The following is a 26,585-nucleotide window of genomic DNA, read 5'->3' as shown; positions in this document are numbered from 1 at the left end:
TTCATACCTACAACATTTTTGCTAACATTACTTGGCTGTGGTAAGCGTGATGAGGATGGTGTTGATCCTGCAGAAGGTGCCTTTTTAACTGTAGCAGGCTTGTACTATAACAAGGGACATAAAACTCAACTATAACATAATTAATTATTTAGCTGTTTAATCAAGTAATTAAATGTAATGTGAAAGATTGTTAGCCTGTCTTCCCACCCCAGCTCCTGAAATTACCATCAGTCAGCATTGCTTCTGGTACAGTGGTTGAAGAAATTGTTTCTACTGGTTTGAAAGACATTTCCTACCCATATAATCTAAAATACTGTAGAAAAGGTTAAAATAATTCTAACTGGTAGAAACTTTTAAATTGTATCCCATTGTATCTCTCCCCACCCCCCAATATCTCCCACTGCTCATCTCTTTTAATAACCCCTAATATCACCCCACAACTAAAATTTTCCTCTTAGGAGAGTGCTCAGGAAAGTAGTCTCTTTTCATTGTTCCAAACTCCATTCACACAGCTGGACATTGGACCAGTTTCTGCACAGACTTGGAGCCTAGTCACCTTCAGGACATAATGCAAGATTAACTAATTTTATTTAGCTTTTTATTAACTATTTTAGTTTGTGTGTTTGTTCCGTATTTTACCCTATGAACTTAAAGCACCTACCCACCATGGTGAGGGTACTATAGAAAGGAACAAGACATAATACATACACTCTGATCTCCCATTTGCTTCCTGTACTATAAACCTAGCATCAATCTTGACCATTAGCATTTTCCTTCTCCGTCTACATCTCTGATATCCAGAAATCTGCCTACCATCATTTAGGCAACCGTGGATATGTAAGTTACTTTCCTTACTGTGTGTCTATTAAAATGCTGATCTAGGTCTTCCATCTCCTCCCAATAACGAAGAACAACTCCCATCTCAATAGTCTGCTCAAGTAGCTCTTCAGACGATGGATATACAAAATACTGCTGTCCAACTTCGCATATGTCCCATGAAGAAGAGCCATAACTGTCATACTCTAGTATCTTCACTTGCTCCCCAGTTGTTTCAGAATCCAGTTCAAATTGCATTTCTTGTTTTTATGATGTTCTATGAACTTGTTTCAACCTAGTTTACAAACTTTGCCTCTCTGTACTCATCATCCTAATGCCGCCATGAACCTTCAGTAATTTGTATATGCAGAAGTCTGGAGAACACTTCTCTGCCATTTCTCATAATCTCCACCTATATTTATGAGAGAGCTTTCTTTTCTCTGACTCCTATCATCTGGGAAAGTCTTCTTGCATCTCTACACCTGATTAACTCTCACCCAAAAACCAAAACTTTCCCCTTGTCTGTGCCTCTTGATTTCTCTCTCCCACAGCTATGTTATTCTGGACTTGTATTATTTAACTCTATAAGGCATTTTGTGATACACCTAAAATGATTAACTGACTTGGCTTAACAATCACAAAGACATAAAAGAAATCAGCAGTCAAAGAAAGTATTATACTTCACCTGTGTTCGAGCAGGCAGCTTCCCTTTCGCATCAGCAGCCAATTTTGCTTTATTACTAATACGTGCTGCCTGTTCCTTGCAGAAATTGATGTGCCTGTCAGCTGCATTTTCATTAAATCGTCTCTGGCAATATGGGCATTGAATATAATCTTAAAACAAAACAAAAAAGCACCTTAACTTGAAAAAGGGGACATGAACAATGACTGGTCTTTCAGGCAATTGTGCACCCACCTTACAGTAATTTCTTCTAGACTATATTTCTCTAGTTTGCTTATCAGAATGTCCTACAAGATTGTGTCAAAAGCCCAATTAAAATTCAAGATATATCATGTCTACAGCTGCCCTGCAGCCACTAGGGCCCTTTGCATTTGAAGGACCTTAGTTATGGTTGGGATTTGAAATAGATTTTCAAAAACTTTACTACTTAAGTCCCAAAAGATAACAGCAGCAATTTCAAATTTTCACTGATACTTTTCAGGCAAGTGAACAATCCATCGTGCATATTGAAGGCAATACTAAAAAATGAGGTCACATCTGGAACAGGGGAAACTGAATAAAGGGGAAAATTTAGCTCACATGAGAGGCATTCTTAAACAGGCTAATTTGTGGGCGTGTTGTAATTCAGGATGAACTTTATGACTACAGTCTCTCTTACTTTACAAGATGAACAACTTTTATTAACTTTGCAAAAGCTAGGAAGAACTACGCTAAAATTTATAACAATGAAAGACAATCCTGGCTTCTATGTTCTGTTTTTAACAACCAAGCCAGCTGGCTATGAGGAATACAGTCCTCATTGTCCTGTAGCATTGCAGTGGTTGAATGCAGGTTTTCGACATGTTACTTAATCAAAACAAGCAGACAAACATATGCAGCAAAGCACACCCCAGATTTGATGCAGCTACAAATAAATAGCTCAAATAAAGATGCTTCATCAGCCCCATCAGGCAATTGTTCACTGGCTTGCTGAAGGGACCACAACAAAACCTATTTGTGGACAGTCAAAGTGAGCATTCAACAGGAGGAAACACTAGTACAGGATGATACCAGTGATATTCTGCATGACCTCAATTTCAAACAAGATGTACATTATCCATAACGTTAATTAGTTTTCTTGACTTTATATTTGGCACAGTAGTCCAGAAGAGTATATGTCAGTCCAAATCTTGGGACATAGACATATATTATCAGATAAATGTGAAATCTTCACTTGACTATAGGTAGCTATCAGAAAAAAAAAAAAAAGGTACAACAGCGTGAGATCTATGTATGACCCTCAGCATGATTCTCATATTTTGTAGGGCGGCCCTGCTTTTTAATGGAAGATTTCCTTTTCCAAAAATAGGAAACAAAAACCTGACTAATCTCATGAAAGTTACATATTTCCCTCAGCTCCTTAGCCAACTGCCAGATTGTTCAATAACACTTTGACATACATGTGTTAAAAGTGAAAAAATAATCAGAGAAAATGGGATAACAAAAATAATAGGACATAAACAATTCTTATCCAGTCAGAATAAGTAACCACAACACATCAGCTGCTTAGCTGTTATCAGATGACAGTTCTCTGTACGCATTCATGAACATTTTATTCCAATATATTCCTTATCAATTCAACACATACAATATATCAAAATTCTTTACAAACATCTACAGCACTTCACCATTTCACATACCTGGATCATATGAAGGTGGAGGAGGGGGAGGAAGTTTTCCACCCTCTTTGAGAGTTTGATCTAGTCCTTTGGCTGCTCGTATAGTTGCTATAAACTCCTCATGCTTTCGTCTCCAGTTGGACTGTTTTTTGGGGGGTTCTGGCTAAGAAGCCAACAGAAAAAAAAACGTTATGGGTTTTGGGTTCTTTCATTTGACAATAAATACATTTCTGCTTTTATTATGCAATATTTAATACCATTATATTTAAAATCCTGACTGACCCTAAAGCTAAAGAAGACAAATAGCTCTCAGAGTTTGCAAAGAAGAGTATGGCTGACGCCTTAGACCAAAAAAAAGAAAAAGAAAAAGAAAAAGAGAAACTTGGATATTCAGTCTCAGCACAAGGATGGCAAAAGATTTTGTGTCAGAAATATAAAGAGCAACTACTTTTATCAGCAACATGATTGGTATTTCCTGAAAACTTGATCTCTGATCCCTAGTCCAGAACCAATGCTTAGTGTGACATAGTGGGATATGTCTGCAGCAACCTATGAACTCCATTTTATAATGTAACTTCTATTTCAGGGGTGGCCAAACTGTGGCTCGCGAGCCACATGCGGCTCTTTTACCATTCAAGTGTGGCTCGCAAGCCCTCTCCGCCCCCGCATTCTCCACCTACCAGCTGGGGTGGGAGGGAACTCGGGATCTCTGCCTTGCACTAGTGTGGTAGGGTAGGAGCTTCTGACCAGAGGGGAGGAGGCTTTCAGGGCTTCAGCCCTGTGGGGTGCACATGCTGGGGCTCAGGGCTTCAGCAGGAGTGGGGCTGAAAGTCCAAGCCCTGGCTCCCAGCAGGTGTGCTCCAGCTTTCGAATTTCTGAAGATTGTTGTATGCAGCTCGGCGGCCCAGTAAGTTTGGCCACCCCTGTTCTATTATGTGTTATGTGCTAAACACATGTATAACTTTCCCCAAGGCAAGTCTATTATGATGTACCCTGCCCAGGAAAGGTGCTGTCATCTTGTTCAACGACTGTCACTGAGAAGCCATCACAGAGCAATCTAGGGCAGCAATTTTAATTGTGTCTCAACTGCTGGTCCAACTCCATGGAACAATGGATTTTCTACACAGGAGCATCAGCAAAGCTAGTAGATCTTCAGCAGTCCAGCAGAGAACATGGCAAAAGTAGAGAGACTGTATTTAAGAGGGGACATCCACTGAGAAGGCAGGAGGGATGCAGCCTAACCTCAAACACTGACAGGACTTGTAGAAGGGGGAGATCAGAGCAGGGATGCACCTCAGGACTTTATTTTTTTAAAGATTTGTAATTTTCTAGTGCTTTTAAAGAGAAAAGTGACTTGGCTAAGCCAGTGTTCCTGGCTTTCCTGTAATCTTATCCCTGAAAGGTTTATACCTACAGTTAGGTGGAACTCTGAGGCACTGGTTCCAGAGTCTGGGGCAGCTGGATTACAGAGTCCCCACATCTTAAGGTAGGGTTCAGACCCAGTTAGCTTAGACGCATGTAGGACCCAGTGGTTAGTCCAATCATGGCCATCCAGAGGGAAACTGGACAGGCTGTTGCACTTTGAATAGTATACTAATCTTCAAAACATTTGTACTGGTCCTTCAGATTTCAGAATGATGTCATTCTGATTACAACCTTTTTCTTCCTATATTTGATCACAATATGATTTTAGTAGCCAATGTCTTATTAAATGACACAGGTTACTACTTTATATCACTGGAAAGCTAGGTCTGTTTCTATCTAAATTTCAATTTTTTGCAAGATAGTGGACCTTAAAATTATTACTTCTCTCTTGATCTAACTGCACGTTTTAGCTATGTTTACCATATACAGCACTGGCATTCCTTGCACATAAGCAATGAATTAACCACATAATACATGCACGTGTATGGTATTTTGTCAAAAATGATAATATTCAAGAGGTTATTTACCTACCCGTGGCTTTAGAGGTTTTACTGTGGAAATATCAGTTCCTTCTGCTCTCTGTCTGCTGGAATCAAATGCCTTCCTTCTCTTGGTAGCAGTTTTTTGGCAAATAGGTGTATGCTTTTTCTGTAAGAAAAAGAGGGAAAAAAAATCTATTGTATGCAATATTTATATTTGGATACAGAACAACATGAAGTTCTTCCTTATCAGCTATTTCAATCACCAAACAAAAAGTAACTAGGGTTGTCAAGCGATTAAAAAATGTATTGCGATTAATCGTGTGATTAAAAAAATTAATCACGATTAATGGCGCTATTAAACAATAATACAATACCATTTATTTAAATATTGTTGATGCTTTCTACATTTTCAAATATATTGATTTCAACACAGAATACAAAGTGTAAAGTGTAAAGTTATTTTTATTAAAAATATTTGCATTGTAAAAAACAAAAGAAATAGTATTTTTCAATTCACCTAATACAATACTGTAGTGCAATCTCTTTATCATGAACTTTGAAATTACAAATGTAGAACTATGTAAAAAAAAAAACGGCATTCAAAAATAAAACAATGTAAAACTTTAGAGCCTACAAGTCCACTCAGTCCTACTTCAGCCAATCACTCAGACAAACAAGTTTGCAGGAAATAATGCTGCCTACTTCTTGCTTACAATGGCACCCGAAAGTGAGAACAAGTGCTCGCATGGCACTGTTGTAGTCGGTGTTGCAAGAGATTTACATGCCAGATGCGCTCAAGATTCATATGTCCCTTCATGCTTCAAGCACCATTCTGCTCAATAACAATTCAAACCAGAGCGGACCGATGCATGCTCATTTTCGTCATCTGAATCAGATATCACCAAAAGAGTTTGGTTTTCATTTTTGTTCTGTAGTTTCTGCAGCGGAGTGTTGCTCTTTTAAGACTTCTGAAAGCATGGTCCACGCCATGTCCCTCTCAGATTTTGAAAGGCACTTCAGATTCTTAAACCTTGGGTCCAGTGCTGTAGCTATCTTTAAAAATCTCACATTTGGTACCTTCTTTGCCTTTTGTCAAATTTGCTGTGAAAGTGTTCTTAAAACGAACATGTGCTGGGTCATCATCCGAGACTGCTATAACATTTTCAGAAGTGAGTAGTAATTATAAGTGCCTTTAAAGAGGCCTGATTTTCACAAAGTGCTGGGCACTGCACTCTGAAAATCAGATTCCTTTAAGGTGTTTCAAGCTGGGCACGCTAAAAAAACAGGAACTCAATATCATTAGTAACGTTTGAAAATTTAAACTGAGATGCTTCGCTGCACTGACCATGTCAGAGGTATCAGCACAGGGTTCTCAGATTGATATACCCATTCCAAAAGCAAATAGAAAATATCATCACATTACTCACCAGTGCTGCTGGAAAGAATGTCCTTCCACAAATCTTGCATGGTAATAAATCTCCAGCTGGCACTATAATATCATTTTCTAACAAAAATAAAAATAAAACATGCATATTTATTATAAGCAAACTGAATTTTTCAACCTTTTGCCAACTTTAGTTATGTAAAAATCTTATCTTCCACCAAGTATTTCCTGACCTTGCTGACCTTATATACTTAGCAACATTTTCATTATACAAAAACATCTCCATCTGAAATATTGTCGAGAAATAGTTGAGAATACTATAATTACAAGACAAATATTTTGAATTTATTTTTCTTTTTGGCAATCCAATAGCTGAAACTAAAGAAAGCAAGCTACAAACATACCAGAGATTTTAAGTCAGAACACTAGTTCGCTTCATTGCTCTTTAATAAAAAGGAGGTTTGGTGTCTGGATTTACAGTATCACTTTATCCATTGTATCAGTAGGGGAAACTATGAAAGCCAATGGGAAAATTGCCAAAGCCCTGGTCTACGCTACGAGTTTAGGTCAAAGTTAGCAGCGTTAGATCAATTTAACCCTGCACCCGTCCACACGACGAAGCCATTTTTGTTAACTTAAAGAGCTCTTAAAATTGATTTCTGTACTCCTCCCCGACGAGGGGATTAGCACTGAAATCGACCCTGCTGGGTCAAATTTGGGGTAGTGTGGATGCAATTCGACGGTATTGGACTCCGGGAGCTATCCCAGAGTGCTCCACTCTGACCGCTCTGGACAGCACTCTCAACTCAGATGCACTGGCTAGGTAGACAGGAAAAGTCCCGCGAACTTTTGAATTTCATTTCCTGTTTGGCCAGCATAGCGAGCTGATCAGCACAGGTGACCATGCAGAGCTCATCAGCACAGGTGACCATGGAGTCCCAGAATCGCAAAAGAGCTCCACAGCATGGACCAAACGGGAGGTACTGCATCTGATCACTGTATGGGGAGATGAATCCGTGCTATCCGAACTCCATTCCAAAAAACAAAATGCTGGAATATTTGAAAAAATCTCCAAGGGCATGAAGGACAGAGGTTATAACAGGGACCCGCAGCAGTGAAGCCTACCAAAGAACCAGAGAGTCAAACGGCCGCCCCGGGTCAGAGCTCCAGACATGCCACTTCTATGATGAGCTGCATGCAATTCTAGGGGGTGCCCCCATCACTACCCCACCCCTGTGCTTCCCTCCTCCCTCACCCCTCCCGGGCTACCTTAGCAGTTATCCCCCCATTTGTGTGATGAAGTAATAAAGAATGCATGAATTTGAAACAACAATGACTTTATTGCCTCTGCAAGCGGTGATCAAAGGCGGGAGGGGAGGGCGGTTGGCTTACAGGGAAGTAAAGTGAACCAAGGGGGCAGGTTTTCATCAAGGAGAAACAAACAGAACTTTCACACCCTAGCCTGACCAGTCATGAAACTAGTTTTCAAAGCTCTGATGCACACTGCGCCCTGCTGTGCTCTTCTAACCGCCCTGTGTCTGGCTGCGCGTAATCAACAGCCAGGCGATTTGCCTCAACCTCCCACCCTGCCACTCTCACAGATATTGTGGAGCATACAGCAAGTAGTAATAACGATGGGAATATTGGTTTCGCTGAGGTCTGAGTCAGTAAACTGCACCAGTGAGCTTTTAAATGTCCAAAGGCACATTCTACCACCATTATGCACTTGCTCAGCCTACAGTTGAACTGCTCCTTACTACTGTCCAGGCTTCATGAGCCATGGGAGCAAGGGGTAGGTTGGCGTAGGTGCGACCGCGTGATGCTGCCGACTGGGAGAGCAGCCTAACGCAGAAGCCTCCAGCTGGCATGATATTCCAGGCAGGACTGAATCTCCATTAGACAAAACCTAAAGAAGAGAATGACCTGGAGTCATTCCCATTTTTGTCTATAATATTTTTTTCCCACACTTCTGAACCCCACACTGACAGGAGATCTCTGTCTCTGGCATGCTTCCAGCTTCATAACCATAATCCCACGTGAGTTTGGTTCCAGCTTTCACATGCCTGTTTGTGAAGAATGCCACCAAAGGGAAATTTCTGTTGTGCGTCTCTACAAAGACACTCTGTACAAAGAGATTTGGACAGCAGCTATGATTAAGAAATTGGCCCACATTTCCTTCTTTTGTGGCATCCAATAAATAAATACCCCAGGAAAAGGAGTAAAACCAGCATTTTTTCCTGCATAAGTCAGCAGGAACAAGTAAGAATCAGTAAATCTGAAGTCATAGTGTGTCTTCCCTTACCAATCCCCCGAGCCACTCATTCTCCCCCACATTTCCCAATAGCAGAACAAATACTTTACAGTAACCAACTACTCACCATAAATTGGTGCTCAAATTCACCATTAAAAATAACAGACTAGGTTGGACACTCTCAGTGAATCTAGAAGTATTGTTACAAGCCCATGGCAAAATGATAACATCGTTCTACAGAATGAACACCAATTAGTCCTCATTGGAGCTGTAGAATCTGTAGTAGTGAATTTCCTTACAGCATTCTTAACATTTCACTGCTGCTGTTGGTAGACAGCCAACTAACAAAAATATTTCCCAAGAGCAATTTCTTCTGACAAAAATAACCCAGAAAACAAAAAATGCTATTTTTTAAACTAACAGGGAAAGTTCCAGACATTCTACGTGGGCCTCAACATTTTCAGGGTCGTGCCCTTCTTACCCCTGGTGGGGGTGTGTACAGGGGTAAGGGAACAAATTACTTAGGGAGGTTGTGGAATCTGCATCATTGGAGGCTTTTAAGAACATATTAGACAAACACCTGTCAAGGAAGGTCTCGATAACACTTAGTCCTGCCTCAGTGCAAGGGACTGGACTAGATGACCTACTGAGGCCCCTTTCAGTCCTGCATGCCTATGATTCTATATTTCACATTTTTAGCTCATTCATTTTTGCCACTTTTTGGAAAGAAACAATATTTTTGAGCACCGTGCATGAGCAGGTCCTTTATCACGGCATAATGTGACCCACATTTCCTATTGTAAAACTAATTTTGACAGTAATCTTGAGATATATTTAATGACATAAGTCATAATCAAACTTCCTTTCCATCATTTAAAAAATATATAATTGCATTTCAGCACAATCACTCAAATGCCACGCAGTAGCATGGTACTCCCATCAGATAACACTTAAATGGCAACAGTAACTAGGATGCTTGATTTTGATTAAAAAATACTGTTGCAAACCAGATGAAAATTGTTTTCACATCAATCAATCAAACCATTTTAGTCAATTTTCTAAGGGCCTGATCCTGCAAACATTTAAACGTGTGCATTACTTACTCATATGCAGTCTAGATGATTTGATCAGCCTTTGTCATTTTTCACATTGAGCTAGGCAGCTAAGCCATTTTTATATAGGTTTTTCTCTATTCCCCAGAATCTGACAATCAATAATATGGAAAATACAAGCCTCATTTCCCTTTGATTTTTAATTTAGTGAATTAATCTAATTGACAGCAGAAAACATTGAAGTCCTCTGTTTAGTCACAGTTCAGATTTCCTCATATCACCTGCCTAGGTGCTTCAACCATGACCAAAAAGGAATTGTGAGAAAGTAGTTGGCTCCACATTCCAGTGTACTCCTTAGCCTCTTTGCTGAAATTGCCATCAAGAGTGCCAAATGTGAGTGTGGCTTTCCCCCAGGAAAAGAATTGCACACATGCCACCTCAAGAGAATGATGGAACACGCTCCAGGTGACTTTGTCCCGGCAGACCAGGCAATTTCTTCCTCAGTCTGGCTCATCCCCTCTGCATTCAAATCAGACGGCTTCTTCCTCAATGCATCCTGGCTGCTAGTCCCTTCAGCTATGTCTACCCAATGTAAGCCAAGGGTTAGTGGGACTCAAGTCAGCTGACCTATGTCATGGAAATCTGGACCCAAGCATCTGCACTGCATTTTAAGCCTAGGATAAGAATTTTCTGACCTATGCTCAAACCTAGGGCTCTGGCATTCACACTGAAGTGCACAGACCCAAGTCAAAGTAACTGTATCCCAGAGTGCCTAGCACCACCCCCATGTTGACACTCTAGCCCTAGGAACATGGTGCATTGTGGGAAAACTCTACTGCCCCCCCCCTCGTTTCCTAACTACGGCAGTGCTATTGATGGGAGCACCTGAGTTCTTGGCTCAGCCCTGCCCGGGGAGGGATAATCCCCAACACCCCAGCAGCCAGGAACTGCCTCCCACCTGGCTACTTTGCTTCTTGTTCTGGGCAAGTGCCACGCAGCAGTGAGGAGCAGCAGGAGCTGCTTCTGCAGAAAGAGCAGGAAGGGGAAATGGGCTCGACCAGAAACTAATGGCACTTCCAACCAGCTGCACTAGCTGCCTGCAGCTCTGCTACTTTGCTGCCAGAAACTGTGGACAACTCCTGGGACCTGAGGCAAGCCATGGCTGAGAGTATACAGGAAACCCTAGGTCCCAGTTTAACATGGGTCTCAGACCCTGCTGGGTCCTGGGATGCTGGGTTCGAGCCCTAGGTTAGTACAATTGTATTGTGGACACAACAGGGTTTTGGCTTGAGCCTGGGCTCACACCCAGACTTAAACTGTGGTGCAGACATACCCTTTGAGAGCACAAGAGATAAAACAGTTACTCACCTTTGTAACTGTTGTTCTTCGAGATGTGTTGCTCATATCCATTCCAATTAGGTGTGCGCGCGCCGCGTGCACGATCGTCAGAGAAATTTTCTACCCTAGCAACACCCAGTGGGTCGGCTGTGGAGCCCCCTGGAGTGGCGCCCTCATGGCGCTGGATATATACCCCAGCCGATCCAGCGCCCCCCTCAGTTCCTTCTTGCTGGCTACTCCGACAGTGGGGACGGGGGGTGGGTTTGGAATGAATACGAGCAACACATCTCGAAGAACAACAGTTACAAAGGTGAGTAACTATTTTTTCTTCTTCGAGTGCTTGCTCATATCGATTCCAATTAGGTGACTACCAAGCCTTACCTAGGCTGTGGGGTCGGAGTGAGACATCGCTGCGTGCAAAACAGCTGATCCAAATGCAGCATCGTCTCTGGACTGCTGTACCAGTGCATAGTGAGCGGCGAAGGTGTGGACCAATGACCAAACCGCAGCTCTACAAATGTCCTGGATCGGGACTCGAGCCAGGAAGGCAGTCGAGGAGGCTTGAGCCCTCGTGGAGTGGGCGGTGAGGTGCGGCGTCGGGACACCAGCCAGGTTGTAGCAAGCACGAATGCAGGTCGTGATCCAGGAGGAGAGACGTTGTGAGGAGACCGGTAAGCCTTTCATCCGGTCGGCCACGGCAACGAAGAGTTGTGTCGTCTTCCTAAACAGCTTTGTACGCTCAAGATAGAAACCCAGGGCCCTGCATACGTCCAAGGAATGCATACGCTGGTCTTGACGGGTGGCATGCGGCTTAGGATGGAAGACCGGGAGAAATATATTCTGGTTCACATGAAAAGGTGAAACTACCTTGGGAAGAAAGGCAGGGTGGGGGCGAAGCTGCACCTTGTCTTTATGGAAAACTGTGTATGGAGGCTCAGACGTAAGCGCCCTGATTTCAGAAACACGCCTTGCTGAAGTGATGGCTACCAGGAAGGCTGTCTTCCAAGATAGGTACAGGAGTGAGCAGGTAGCCAATGGCTCAAATGGGGGCCCTGTGAGCTTGGAGAGAACCAGGTTAAGATCCCACGCCGGAACGGGTTGGCGTTGCTGTGGGTACATCCGGTCTAAGCCCTTGTGGAATCTAACGACCACCGGGTTAGAGAAGACTGAGGAACCGAGTTCTCCTGGGTGGAACACCGACATAGCGGCCAGGTGAACCCTGATTGAAGATATCGCCAAGCCCTGCTGTTTCAGGGATAGGAGATATTCGAGTATAAAGGGAATTGACGCCTGCAAGGGGGGCGTAGCCTGCTGCGCGCACCAACAGGAGAAACGCTTCTACTTGGCCAAGTAAGTGGTCTGTGTAGAGGGCTTTCTACTTCCCAGCAGAATCTGCTGCACGGGATGTGAGCTTTGTAGCTCTGTCCGATTTAGCCATGGAGCATCCACGCTGTGAGGTGGAGCGATTGCAGGTCGGGGTGACAGAGTCGGCCGTGGTCCTGAGAGATCAGGTCTGGGCACAAGGGAAGCGTGATCGGAGTTTGAACCGATAGCTCCAGAAGCGTGGTGTACCAGTGCTGTCTTGGCCAAGCTGGAGCGACTAGAATGAGACGTGCCTTGTCTCTGCGTAGCTTGAGCAGTACCCTGTGGACCAGTGGGAATGGAGGAAAAGCGTAGAACAGCAGGTCTTTCCACGTCAGAAGGAAAGCGTCTGACAGGGAGCCCGGAGATCGCCCTTGTAGGGAGCAGAACATGTGGCACTTCCTATTGGCTCGAGATGCGAACAGGTCAACCTGGGGAAATCTCCACCTCTGGAAGATGGAATAGATGATGTCTGGGCGAATCGACCACTCGTGCGTCTGGAAGGATCTGCTGAGACGGTCCGCTAGGGTGTTCTGGACTCCAGGGAGGAACGATGCCATGAGATGTATCGAGTGGGCAATGCAGAACTCCCACAGGCGAATGGCCTCTTGGCATAGGAGAGACGAACTGGCTCCTCCTTGCTTGTTGATGTAGAACATGGCCATGGTGTTGTCTGTGAGGACTGACACGCAACGGCCGTGCAGGAGACCAAGAAATGCCTGACAAACTAGATGTACGGCCATCAGCTCTCGAACATTGATGTGCAGAGCTAGTTGGGGTGCGGTCCACAGGCCCTGGGTGTGGTGCTCTCCGGGTGAGCGCCCCAATCGAGAGATGACGCGTCCGTGACCAGGTGCATGGAGGGTTGTGGGGCGTGAAACGGCATTCCCGCGGCAACTAAGGCCCCGAACTCCTCCCTTGAGTCCTGGGGAACCAACTCTTTGAATTTACCCATGGAGTTCCATCAGTTGTAGCTGTAGCGGCTCAAGAGCGCCTGTTGGTTCGCAGCTCTGAGCTGCAGACCCCCCCGCCGAGTACACCTTACGCCCGAACAAATCAAAGCGTTTAGCCTCCTTCGATTTGGGCGCTGCCACTGCTGGCCATGACACTCTCTTGCGTTCACCGAGGACACGACTAGTGAACACGGTGGTGGGTGCGTGTATAAGTATTCATGGTCCTTGTAGGGGACGAAGTACTTTCTCTTGACCCCTCTGGCAGTGGGTGGAATGGAGGCAGGAGTTTGCCATATGGTAGTGGCATTAGCCTGAATCGTACGAATCAGTGGTAATGCCACCCGGGATGGGGCATCAGCGGACAGGATGCTCACCACTGGGTCCTGCACCTCTATCATCTCCTCCACCTGGAGGTCCATGTTACGTGCCACCCTACATAACAGGTCTTGGTGGGCACGAAGATCTATTGGGGGCGGGCCTGAAGCTGTTGTGCCCGCCACCGCCTCATCCGGGGAAGATGAGGAGGATGCCTCCGGGGTCAAGGGGTCCAAATGAGGGTCCGGTTCTAAGAGCCCCTGAAGCGGAGGATCTCCCGGCGTCTAGGGCCTGAGGTGGTGTAGGCACGGGAGCCTCCATGCCCCCTGGGGGAGGACAGGAGATGGTGGCCTCCGGGACTCTGGGCTCGGATTGTGCCGAGCGAGAGGCCGATGGTGGAGCCCCTTGCGCCTGGTGATACACCCACGGGGTCCGGAAAGACCAATGTGTAGGGTCCTGCGCGGAGTCCTCTGCCCCCTCCTGCCAGTGACCCAAGTCAGCAGCAGCCTGACCCCGGGGAGGGTATGCTGATCGCGAAGCCCCGTCGGATGAGCGAGACGCTGATCTCGAGGGCCAGGGCGGTGCCGAACGCGGGTGCATTGGCTTGGTGCGGTACGGTGCCGATCGGTGCCGGTCCATAGGCGAGCGGTCCCTGCGCGGTGCAGGTGAGCGGTACCGTGATCGAGATCGGTGCCGCTGGCCACGTCGGTGCCGAGATCCGGATCTGGACCGAGATGAAGACGACCGCCTGTAGACGTGGTGCTGGGAGCGGCCTCTCGAACTGGAGCAGCGCTCGTACCGGTGTCGAGAACTACGTCTAGATGCCGACCGGTACCGATGGTCCTGACGGTGCCAAGATGTCGATCGGTGCCTTGAAGAGGACCTAGGCCGCGAGTACGACTGGTGCCGGGGTGAAAGTCGACGCCGGGACTGCGAGCGGCGTCGGGACCTGCTCCGAGACCTGGAGCGGTGCCGCGAGTCCACGCTCGGAGACGGCGAGCGTACCAGGGCAGGCTTGCCCCTGGATTGCACGGTCCGAAGAGAGGGCGGTGCCGCGGGTTGAGACGGCGCCGGCTCTGTGAGAGCGATGAGGTCTTTCGCCGTCGCAAAGGTCTCCGGAGTAGACGGAAGTCAGGGCTCCCTCACGGACCGAGGCGGTGAGCCAGTCTGCACCGGACTTAACGGTGCCGGAGTCAACGGTGTAGAAGATATTTGCATCTTCTGGCGCTCTAGAGGCAGACGTGGCTCTATGACCGGTACCGGGGAAGCCGGTGCCTTAGGACAGCGGCCTCCTGTATCTTGCGGGGTCTTTTACGTCCCGGGGACAGGGAACGGCGCCGAGGCGCTTGTGGCGGACGCGGTGCCGAGGGAGGACGGTGCCGCGAGGCCTTATCCGCGTCTGCTCGCGGTGTAGTACCGGTAGGTGCCGCCGGGCTGCTGTGCACCGAGGCGCTCGGTGCTGGAACTTGGCGCACCGAGGGAGGATCTGGGCTAAGTGCCGCCTCCATGAGGAGCTGCTTGAGTCTAAAGTCCCGCTCCTTTTTAGTCCTGGGTCTGAAAGCCTTACAGATTTTGCACTTATCTGTCTGGTGGGACTCTCCTAAACACTTCAGACACGAGTCGTGTGGATCTCCCGTTGGCATAGGCTTAGCACAGGACGCGCACTGCTTAAAGCCAGGAGCCTTGGGCATGAGCCCGGCTATACACTGGGGGAAAAGGGAGGGAAAATATCCCCCTTAACCCCCGCTAACTATTTACAACTATTGAAATAATGAACTATTAACAACAATCTAAGAATATACTACAACTATAACTACAACTATCTATAAGAATTACAGGATAAGCTAGGGAGAGTGAAGAACAGCTATGCCACGCTCCACAGTTCCAACTATCATCAGGGGCGGTAAGAAGGAACTGAGGGGGCGCTGGGTCGGCTGAGGTATATATCCAGCGCCATGAACGCGCCACTCCAGGGGGCTCCACAGCCGACCCACCGGGTGTTGCTAGGGTAGAAAATTTCTCTGACGATCGTGCACGCGGCGCACACACACCTAACTGGAATCAATATGAGCAAGCACTCAAATAAGAAACAGACTCCCTCCCCTCAGTTCCAATGCCTGGCTCCTCCCAGGCATGGAACAACAATTAAAGGGAAAAGAACATATTGGGACAAATTGCTAGTAAATGTCAGGAACCCAGCTGCTTAGTTGCCTAGAAACCCAATAAGCTCACTGGGACCAATAAGTGACTGTGCTCCACGATTGGTCAGAAGAGCCAACAGATCACCATTTAAGCACTGTAACAACAGCAGCACAGTGGGTGCTCAATGCATTCCACAGTTGCAGGTGTGCCGGGCCTGCTTCCTGTCCAGCCTGTTGACCTGAATTTTATGAGTTATATGTTATGGCTCGCCACTGATCGCATCTGACCAGAAGATTTATAGGTTCTTGTCCAATTCAGACTACAGGGTCCGAGAACTCAGACAGTTCTATATTGGGAAAGGACTCTCGGGGTGCTTGGCAAAAACACTTACACTGAGGACAATATCAAATTGATAAAAACTTTATTGAGATTACCAAAAGAATAATAAATGCTATGAAACTTATGACCGCAAAACAGTAAAAGAATCCCAAACTCCTGGTGGTAACATTTTTATTGTAAGTACCTTAACCTAACATACTCACACCCTTCCTTGAGGACCCAGTAATAGGAGGTGAAGGACCAGCCTTACTCCTGGCATACCCGATAACCCAATGGTTCTGGCTTCCCCAGTAGTTAGGAATGTTCAGTAGTTATACTATACTACACAAGCTGAGCTGATAGCATAATAGAAGATAGAATGATAGGTAGATAAAAAAGTCTATAGAATATAGGAGAACAAAGAAAAGGAAGAGCTTCCTAAGATATCCTTACATGGTGTGTTATAGGATCCTGACGCTATGTAATTGAGACCCAACCTACTATACCCAAATCTTATTTCCAAAATGTATGGGTACCCTTATCCTATAGGTTAGTGGATTATGACACTTCCTTTCTACATATTAATAAGGATTGTTTTATTCCAAAAACTGCCAACCTAGGCTTTCTTGGCAACTTCCAGGTTTGTGGTATACCCTGCGGTTACCAACCGGTTGCAAACGCCCAATAAATCTGTTCACTGTTGTGTGTAGTTCCTCCCTTTGGTTCCCCAAAGTTTAGGGACCCTTTCTATCTGTGCCAAAGGTTGCCAGCTTTTATGCTGACTTACCCTTAATTGATTATATTTTTAGCTATTTAGCGGATCTTACCGGATACAAGCTGGCAGGCTTCTTGCATTTCAGCAAAACTTATTCTATGCCTAATTATTAGGAAACACATATCATATGCCTCAACACATCCTAATTTCATAGGAATTAAAACGGATAAAATATAAGAATCGTATATGAAATGGATTAATTCAGAAAGAAACATATTTCATACGGCTGGCTGGCTTAGTAGGATCTAATAGCTAGCAAAGTAATCCTACGAGCTACAAGCCCTTGCTCCACCGCTTGCCTGCTCCACTACGGCCCTAGTCCATGCCTACCTCTGAACTCCTGATTCCTAACTCCTGGCTCCAACCACTGACTTGTCTCTTGACCACGCCTCCAGTTCTGCCCTCTGATTGCGCTCCAACCATTAGGACAGACTCCTGCTCTGACCACTAGATCTCACGACCTACACCTCAGTGTGTGAGAGTGAGACTGGACTGGAGAGAAAAACTGTGACAGGGAACCTGTGGGACTGGGGGAAAGGAAGATGGGGAGAGACAGATCAGACAAGGAGCCAAGAGGTGAGGAATTGGGACTCGGTGGGCAAGGAGACTGGGGACAAGCAGTCAAGGTGAGAGGGCACTGGGACTGGTTGGGCAAAGAGACTGGGAATGGCAGGGACCATACTTGGAAAGGAAGCCGGAGCAGAAGGCTAGGACTGGAAGGACAAGGAGATTGTCACTGAGATAAGAAGCCTGAGGAGTGGAGCCTGGGATAGGGACCAGGAGCAAGGCAGGGACAAGTTGGAAGAGACAGAGCAGAAGGCATCAACCTTGGCAGGGGGAACAGGCAGAAGAGTGTGCTCCCTAGAATATACTCCCCTCCAGAGCCTGGAATGCAACCCAAGATCTCACCATTCCTCTGATGTCAGCAAATGTGTGTACTACTCACTGATAAAAAGTCTCATTGTTTTCTGGTGTTAGTTCACAGAGGATGACCACCTACTATTTATTGTTATCTTTTATTCCACTAGCTGAAGTGGCAGACGTCTGTGCAACACATTTAAAGGTTCCACCCTACTGAGGAACTATGTGACTGTCAATATGAAGCCACCTGATGGGATTTGTTGTTTTTTTTCAGTTTGCCTTTTTACAAATCTAAGAAATTATACAAAAAATAGCTGTGTTAAAAGAATATAATTAAGATTGCAAAGTCAAGCATTCAGACGTTAGGAAATGCTAGAATTAAGGTTGCCTGTGCAATCTTAATTTGCATCCTCTTGTTATGCATTATGATGAAGACTTTAAATATACATACTAGTTTTTCCATATGACCCCTGCCAAAGGATGGCTCTGCACTAGGGATGAGTCATGGTTCTGTAGTAAAGGAGACTGTTGTCTGAAGAACCTCTGCTTCATCTCTTGGAGAAATCAAAAGGTGTGTAATGAATGAGGCAGGGGACCCCTACTAGTAGGCAGGGACTATCTACTAGTCTGGTTTGTACCGTGCCTCGTACTCTGGGGCCCCATCCTCGGTTGACCCTTAGACACTACTGTACTAATCATTACTAATAAGTTGTGTCAGAGTTATAAAACTAAGCCATAAAAATGGGCTTTCTGCCCACACCCTCCACCTTCATAGACGAAAACCTTAATTAAACCCTTACAAAATTCTTATTGAAAATAATTTCTTCTATAAGCACTCTAAGGCCTTCAAACTTTAAGAAAAACTTTGATGGTTTAAAAATGTTTTACAGAAGATGTCATTTACCTCTGCTAACTCATTTTCTCTCAATGGTCCAAATCTTGTAACTCCTTGGATGCTTAAAGATAGTATATCTCAAAAGAGATTTATGCATTTGCAAGTGTTATTTCATTTAACTGTAAGCAGCTAACCCATGAACTTCCCAATATCACTGCTATGTAAACGGTAAGGTGTTTACTGTACCAATATGGAGCCCAATGATTTTGCTATAACTGGTTACTAATGCAAGAAGCCATTTGAGTACAGAGTATTTATATTAATTGGGGAATCAATCAGTTACCTGACAATACTTAAGCCATTTCCTCACCGCTCCAGCTCCTATGCCCTTCATTGGCCCCCTAGAGGCTCCAATGGGAGTTGCAGGGGCAGTGCCTGTGGATGGGGCAGCTTGCAGAGCCGCCTGGCCATGCCTCCACGTAGGAACCGGAGAAGGGACATGCCACTGTTTCTGGGAGCCACTTGAGGTAAGCGCCGCTCGGAGCCTGCACCCCTGAGCCTCTCCCCATGTCCCTGCTCTCCCTTCCGCTCTCCAAACCCCTCGGTTCCACCCCAGAGCACCCTCCTGCCCCCCAAACCTCTCATCCCCAGCCCCACCCCAGAGCCCACACCTCCAGCTGGAAACTGCACCCCTTTCCGCACCCCTGCCCCAGCCCTGATCCTTCTCCCGCCCTCCGAACACCTTCGTCCCAGCCCAGAGCACCTTCTTGCATCCCAAACCTCTCATCCCCAGCCCCACCCCAGAGTCCGCACTCCCAACAAGAGCCCTCACCCCCTCCTGTACCCCAACCCCAATTTTGTGAGCATTCATGGCCCGCCATACAATTTCTATTTCCCGATGTGGCCCTCAGGCCAAGAAGTTTGCCTACTCCTGTTCTAGGGGAAGCGAGTGCAGAAAACAGAGGACATGTGTGATGGGCTTGCTGGGGAAATGCACTGCAGCATTCTGTACTAATGGAATGTTGAATGCTGCAGAGAGGTCCAGGAGGATATGAGTGGGTGTTTGCCCTCTATCCAATGACAGACCATCTGTCATTGCCACTAAAATGATGCCATGCCCTGGCTGGATTCCAGAATGTGCCAGATCTATGGTATTAGCTTCAATAAGATGAACTTGTAATTGGCTTCTGGGTAGCTTTTCTCTATGTGCTTGTTCAGGAAAAGGAAGTTTGACACTCTGAGAGAACCCTGAGGCCTACAAGAAGCAGGGATGTCCCCTGAGAGAATCTGTCAGAGTCCCTGGGGAGGGGAGGCAAGGCACTGGGGAAACCTGCTGGGAAGAAAGGTCTCTAGGGAAAGTTCCAGGGAGACAATGCACAGCTTAACCTTAAAACGTATATAGAAAAACTCTACAAGTAGATAGTCCCTGCTCCAAGGAGCTTACAAGCTAAATAAACAGACCTCACAGTCCTCTTTGCTCATAAAAAACATTCTTACATTCTGTTAAAGTAAGGACTCTTTCTAAAACAAATATCTTAAGCTTTTTCTGTCTCTTCCAAAAGGCAAAGATCATCTTGATAACTGGTGTCTTATACAAAAATTGTGTCTTGTTTTCGATAAGGCCCCTTGTTGTTTTGTTTGCCTTTTGGCCAAAACGGACCTCAGATTTACTACCTGCCATTTACAATATATTTACAATTTGAAGCTAAAGATGTCTATTAAATATTTTATACAAATCAAAATAATCAATGCTTATAAACACTTTTCAAAATATAGCATAAAAGAAAATAGTACAGAAAGTTAAAGCATGATAGAAGTTATAAAAGCTGCAGTGTAGAATCTGTGTAAATGCAACTGGGTGTAATACACATGGTTTTATGGTCAAGGAAATTAAGATTAAAGTTTGAAAATGTCCACATGTTTTGGGTGCCCAATTTGAGATGCCTACACTCTGATTTTTCACAGTACTTAGCATTCTGTAGCACTTTCTATGTTCAAAGCATAGCTCCCATTGACCTCCATTGCTGCTGTGAGTGTTAAGAACTTCTGCAGATTAGGCCCCAGGTCTCAAATCAGGCACTTGAAAATGAGAAACACACAGTTAGTGAACACCAATGGTAAGTTTGATTTTAGGACTTGCCTAGCACCACACATGGTTTGATAAACTCCCCCCTCACACTCCCATCTGCACATTTAAAGTAGTTTTATTTAACTGATTTAAAAGGTTATGGTTTTGTACATTTTTAATTGAAATCCAAATTTCATCCAAATAGACCCCAAATTTCATCCAAATAGACGTTGACACAAATCACAAGTAAAAAAATAATCTAATAAAGAAATGCATCATTCACCATTTTCTAACATAATACAAACATGTAAAAATTAAGAATCTGAATATATGTACGTTAAGCAATGTAACTGCTTAAATAAATGTGTATTGATATAGTGTAACCTCCTGGATAGCAAGTAGTAGTACCAAGTTTAGTGTAAAGGCTGTATTTAGTTGCAAATCAATATGTTTCAGTGGTTATCCACCAATTAAACTCAACCTTTCTTTAGGAACATAACTAAAATGCAAAACAAAATTAAAAATGATTATTTAAATAGTGATTAAAATTGGTAATTTAAATCAATTCCCCTTACTTCAGATCCCTAGCACAGACTCCTACCGCTTAATATAAAGGAGTGTCTCAGCTACATGACCACTCTCTAGCAGCCTGCTTCTATTGAAGTCAAGGCAAATCTTCTACTGACTTCAATGATGCAGCATGAGGCACTATCAGGGCACTTGACATGCTTTACCAATGGATCTGTTTTCTAGACAGCATAGAGCACAACATACAAGTAAGGTCTGAAATCAGCCTCTGTGTTATATTGAAGTCCACATTAATTGTGCTATCTTCCAAAAAAAAAAAAAAAAAAAAAAAAAAAAAAAAAAAAAAAAAAGTACTATCTGGTGATACTGTATCTTCTCTACTTCTGAGAGAATTCTGTGTCAAAAAAAAAATTCTGCACACATTTTAAAATTCTGCAAATTTTGTCAAAGTAACAATATAATCACACCAGTTTCAATTATTTTGGTAATTTATTTCAAAATACCTGTCAACAACCTGTAACAACACAGACAACTAAAGAGATTCAGGAAATGGTTTTTTTCACAAACAGATTCCTTAATAGGCATACTAATACAGAACTTTGAGAAATAATTCATTTAAACTACTATACAGAAATGAATTTCCCGCACCTCTAAGAAGCACTAAGAGTCAGAGGTAATGGAGGAGCTAAGGGAGAGGGAAGTAATTGCTGAGAAGCAGCCTGGGAGTGAACCTGAAGGGTTGTTGAGTACAGGTGGGAGAAACATGGAAAAGGGTTTTTGGGAAGGGCATGGGGGAGGGATTGTTAGGAAGCTACTAAACCCTAACTAACCTCTCCCATTCAGTCAGGCATATCTGTCCCTGTCCCAATGTGGCCCTGCACTCCCAACTCTGTCCTCATGTGGCTCTGCACCCCCACTCCGGTCTGTCCTCCCAACAAGCCCTTCTGAAACCCAGTCAGTGACTACCCCCAGCAGTCCTGTGTGCCCTGCTCTATCTGTCCCCCCACTATATGTGCCTCCTCACCTGATCCCGTGGGCAGCGCACAGTGAGGAACACAGCCTCTGATCTCTCCCTATTGGCTGTTATGGCTGGTGAGCAGCTACCCTCTGTTCTTGCACCACAGCTGCCCCTGGTGGGCAAAAGGCATAACTGCAGTACTTCTCCAGCAGAATGTATATCTTACAGTTTATATTTCTTTATCTCCAAATGGAATAATATACTATAATCCATTAATATTGCACTTTCACTTGTGAAAATATCTCATCTTTACTGTCTCTATTCCCAGCACAGCCTGAGGCAAAATGGTTACACAGAAATTCAGAGAGATATCGAGTTTCTACCTGGAAAGGAGGACAAATACAGAACCCTTATGTCAAGGCTGTATCCCCACTTTGAACTTTAGGGTACAAATGTAGGGGCCTGCATGAAAACTTCTAAGCTTAACTACCAGCTTAGCTCTGGTCCGCTGCCACCATCCCAAGGCTAGTTCTCTTCCCTGGGAAGCCTTGAGAGACCTTCACCAATTCCCTGGTGAATACAGATCCAAACCCCTTGGATCTTAAAACAAGGAGAAATTAACCATTCCCCTTCCTTCCACCAACTCCTGGTGAATACAGATCCAAACCCCTTGGATCTTAAAACAAGGAGAAATTAACCATTCCCCCTCCTTCCTTTCACCAACTCCTGGTGAATCAAGATCCAAACCCCTTGGATCTTAAAACAAGGAAAAATCAATCAGGTTCTTAAAAAGAAGGCTTTTAATTAAAGAAAAAGGTAAAAATCATCTCTGTAAAATCAGTATGGAAAATAACTTTACAGGGTAATCAAACTTAAAGAGCTCAGAGGACTCCCCTCTAGTCTTAGGTTCAAAGTACAGCAAACAAAGATAAACACTCTGGTAAAAGGTACATTTACAAGTTGAGAAAACAAAGTAAAACTAAGACGCCTTGCCTGGCTATTTACTTACAAGTCTGAAATAGGAGAGACTTGTTTAGAAAGATGTGGAGAACCTGGATTGATGTCTGGTCCCTCTCAGTCCCAAGAGCGAACGCACTCCCAAACAAAGAGCACAAACAAAAGCCTTCCCCCCCAAGATTTGAAAGTATCTTGTCCCCTTATTGGTCCTTTGGGTCAGATGCCAGCCAGGTTACCTGAGCTTCTTAACCCTTTACAGGGAAAAGGATTTTGGAGTCTCTGGCCAGGAGGGATTTTATAATACTGTACACAGGACAGCTGTTACCCTTCCCTTTATAGTTATGACACCTTATCTGAGCTTTTGCCATAAGTTAAGATTTATAATTTATTATTTGTATTACGTAGCACCTAGGAGCCCTAGTCATGGGCCAGGATCCCACTGTGCTGGGCACTGTACAAACACAGAATAAAAAGATGGAAGACTCATGTTCTTCCTTATTGACAAAATCAAGCAGGGAGACACTGTTTTCATTATTGCTGAATATTACCAATCCCTTGCATGAGGATGAGAGGGTAGCAGAATCTCTCAAATGAACAATCCTGCTCGAGAAACCAACTCCTTATGCAAACTATCTTTTTTTTTTTTTTTAATAAAGAAAGGATCAGTGAGGGTATAGGTAAGGCAATTCTGGCAATACCAGAGTATTCAGCTTTCCTTTCGGATTAGTTTGAGGCCTGGGAATGCTATGGAGACTATAATAGTCTCCTTGGTTAATCTCCAGGGGTTGAATAAAGATCCAGCATCTTAGATCTTTTTTTAAAAAACTTGCAGTCAGCTTCCTTTGATACTACGGACCATGAACTGTTAACACATCTGCAATGTATGGCAGGAAATGGAGTCAGAGTTAAATGACTTGATATACTTCCCTCCAAGAGGACGGACTAGAAATTATCTACCTGGAGTAATCTCATGTAGAGAATTACAGTGTTCCATCCTGACCCATTTTGTTCAAGACATATGGAAGGACACTGGAGAGAAATAGCAAGATGATCTGGGTTGAAGTGGCACCACTATGCTTATGCCACACAGCTCTAAATCTCCATTTCACTGAACCCAGATTGTACAGTCACCTGGTTTTCCCAGTATCTGGCAGAGATGGAATCTTGAAAAAGAACAAGCTGGCTGAGCTCTATCTGGACATTGGCTGTCTGGGTAAAAGAAATCAGAGATAGTTTTAGAGCAGCTATATCACCATTGGTTAATAAAAGTTCATGTTCAGGAGATCTTCTGTCAATTGTGTTTGGAGAATGCTCCCCAAATTTTCAGTTGCCTCCAACTACCGCAACAATAACCAGAAATACTTGCTTCTAGAATATGGTTGGATCTGACATTTGTGGGGAGTGTCTTCGGTGTCACTAAATTTTTATTAGGACTGTTGATTAATCGCAGTTAACTCACATGATTAACTAAAAAAATTAGTAGCAATTAATCACAATTTTAATCACACTGTTAAATAATAGAATACCAATTGAAATTTATTAAATATTTGGGATGTTTTTCTACATTTTCATATATATTGTATTCTGTCTTGTAATTGAAATCAAAGTGTATATTTTTATTACAATATTTGCACTGTAAAAATGATAAAACAAAGTGTTTTTCAATTCACCTCATACAAGTACTGTAGTGCAATCTCTTTGTTGTGAAAGTGAAATTTACAAATGTAGATTTTTTTTTTGTTACATAACTGCACTCAAAAACAAAATGTAAAACTTCAGAGCCTACAAGTCCACTCAGTCCTACTTCTTGTTCAGTCAATCGCTAAGACAAACAAGCTTGTTTACATTTACGGGAGATAATGCTGCCCTCTTCTTATTTATAATGCCACCAGAAAGTAAGAGCAGGGATTTGCATGACACTTTTGTAGACGGCACTGCAAGGTATTTACATGCCAGATATGCTAAACATTCGTATGCCTCTTCATGCTTTGGCCACCATTCCAGAGGACATGCTTCCATGCTGATGATACACTTTAAAAAAAATTGTGTTAATTAAATTTCTGACTGAACTCCTTGGGGGAGGATAGTATGTCTCCAGCTCTGTTTTACCCGCATTCTGCCATATATTTCATGTTATAGCAGTCTCGGATGATGACCCAGCATATGTTGTTCGTTTTAAGAACACTTTCACAGCAGATTTGACAAAAGGCAAAGAAGGTACCAAATGTGAGATTTCTAAAGATTTCTAAAGCACTCAACCCAAAGTTTAAGAATCTGAAGTGCCTTCCAAAATCTGAGAGGGATGAGGTGGAGCATGTTTTCAGAAGTCTTAAAAGAGCAAAACTCGGCTGCAGAAACTACACAACCCAAACCAACAAAAAAAGAAAATCAACCTTCTGCTAGTGCTATCTGACTCAGATGATGAAAATGAGTATGCATCGGTCCGCTCTTCTTTGGATCGTTACTGAGCAGAACCCATCATCAGAATGGACGCATGTCCTCTGGAATGGAGGTTGAAGCATGAAGGGACGTATGAATCTTTAGCACATCTAGCACAAATATCTTGCGACGCCGGCTACAACAGTGCCATGCGAATGCCTCTTGTCACTTTTGGGTGCCATTGTAAACAAGAAGTGGGCAGTATTATCTCCTGCAAACTTGTTTGTCTGAGTGATTGGCTGAAGTAGGACTGAGTGGACTTGTAGGCTCTAAAGTTCTACATTGTTTTATTTTTGAATCCAGTTATTTTATTTACATAATTCTACATTTGTAAGTTCAACTTTCATGATAAAGAGATTGCACAACAGTACTTGTATTAGGTGAACTTAAAAATTCTATTTCTTTTGTTTTTTATAGTGCAAATATTTGTAATAAAAATAAATGAGCATTTTACACTTTGTATTCTGTGTTGTAATTGAAATCAATATATTTGAAAATGTAGAAAACATCCAAAAATATTTAAATAAATTGTATTCTATTAACAGCACAATTAATTGCACGATTAATTTTTTTAATCGCTTGAAAGCCCTAATTTTTAATTGAAATTGTATTATAAGTTTTCTCTTTTTTAAAGTTGTGTGCGCAAACCTAGATAAAATTTGTTGTATAAACTGAAAAAAGATGCATGTACTATATTTATTAGTAGCAGTTTGACATTCCTGTAAAATGCCATAGGTTGTGCTTCAAAATTTATCTGCTGTGTTGACATAAAATCTTGGTCATTCGTAGCAACCAAAACTCCATTCAAACTTGCAGAAACTCTCTAGTATAAACGTTTCCTTTTATATGATGTAGATACATCAGTTTCTCTCTAAAAATTCACAAACATTCATGCAAAAGCTGACAAAAGTGTTCCCATACAATTCAAATTTCACTGCTTCCTCGCATAATTTTTCCCTGCTATTATTGGTATTCCAGCCACTTGA

The 26,585-nt window shown here is 43.7% G+C and overlaps 1 protein-coding gene across 2 annotated transcripts in view; it reads right to left on the bottom strand.

Moving 5' to 3' along the window:
* The window catches only part of ZC2HC1A (zinc finger C2HC-type containing 1A), a 64,123-nt gene that overhangs the window by 24,492 nt on the left and 13,046 nt on the right, over positions 1-26,585 (bottom strand). For both annotated transcript variants that reach the window (XM_005301538.4, XM_042844765.2), the window contains exons 2-6: positions 6,491-6,567; positions 5,113-5,229; positions 3,178-3,319; positions 1,502-1,650; positions 8-104 (exon numbers count right to left, since the gene is read on the bottom strand). In XM_005301538.4, coding sequence (XP_005301595.1) covers positions 8-104; positions 1,502-1,650; positions 3,178-3,319; positions 5,113-5,229; positions 6,491-6,567 — 582 coding nt within the window. The remainder of the gene's footprint in view (positions 1-7; positions 105-1,501; positions 1,651-3,177; positions 3,320-5,112; positions 5,230-6,490; positions 6,568-26,585) is intronic.

The sequence above is a fragment of the Chrysemys picta genome, chromosome 2 (genome assembly GCF_011386835.1).
Source record: "Chrysemys picta bellii isolate R12L10 chromosome 2, ASM1138683v2, whole genome shotgun sequence".
Taxonomy (NCBI): Eukaryota; Metazoa; Chordata; order Testudines; family Emydidae; genus Chrysemys; species Chrysemys picta.
Note: the sequence above shows the minus strand (reverse complement) of the source record. Positions and strands in the feature narration are given on the sequence as shown.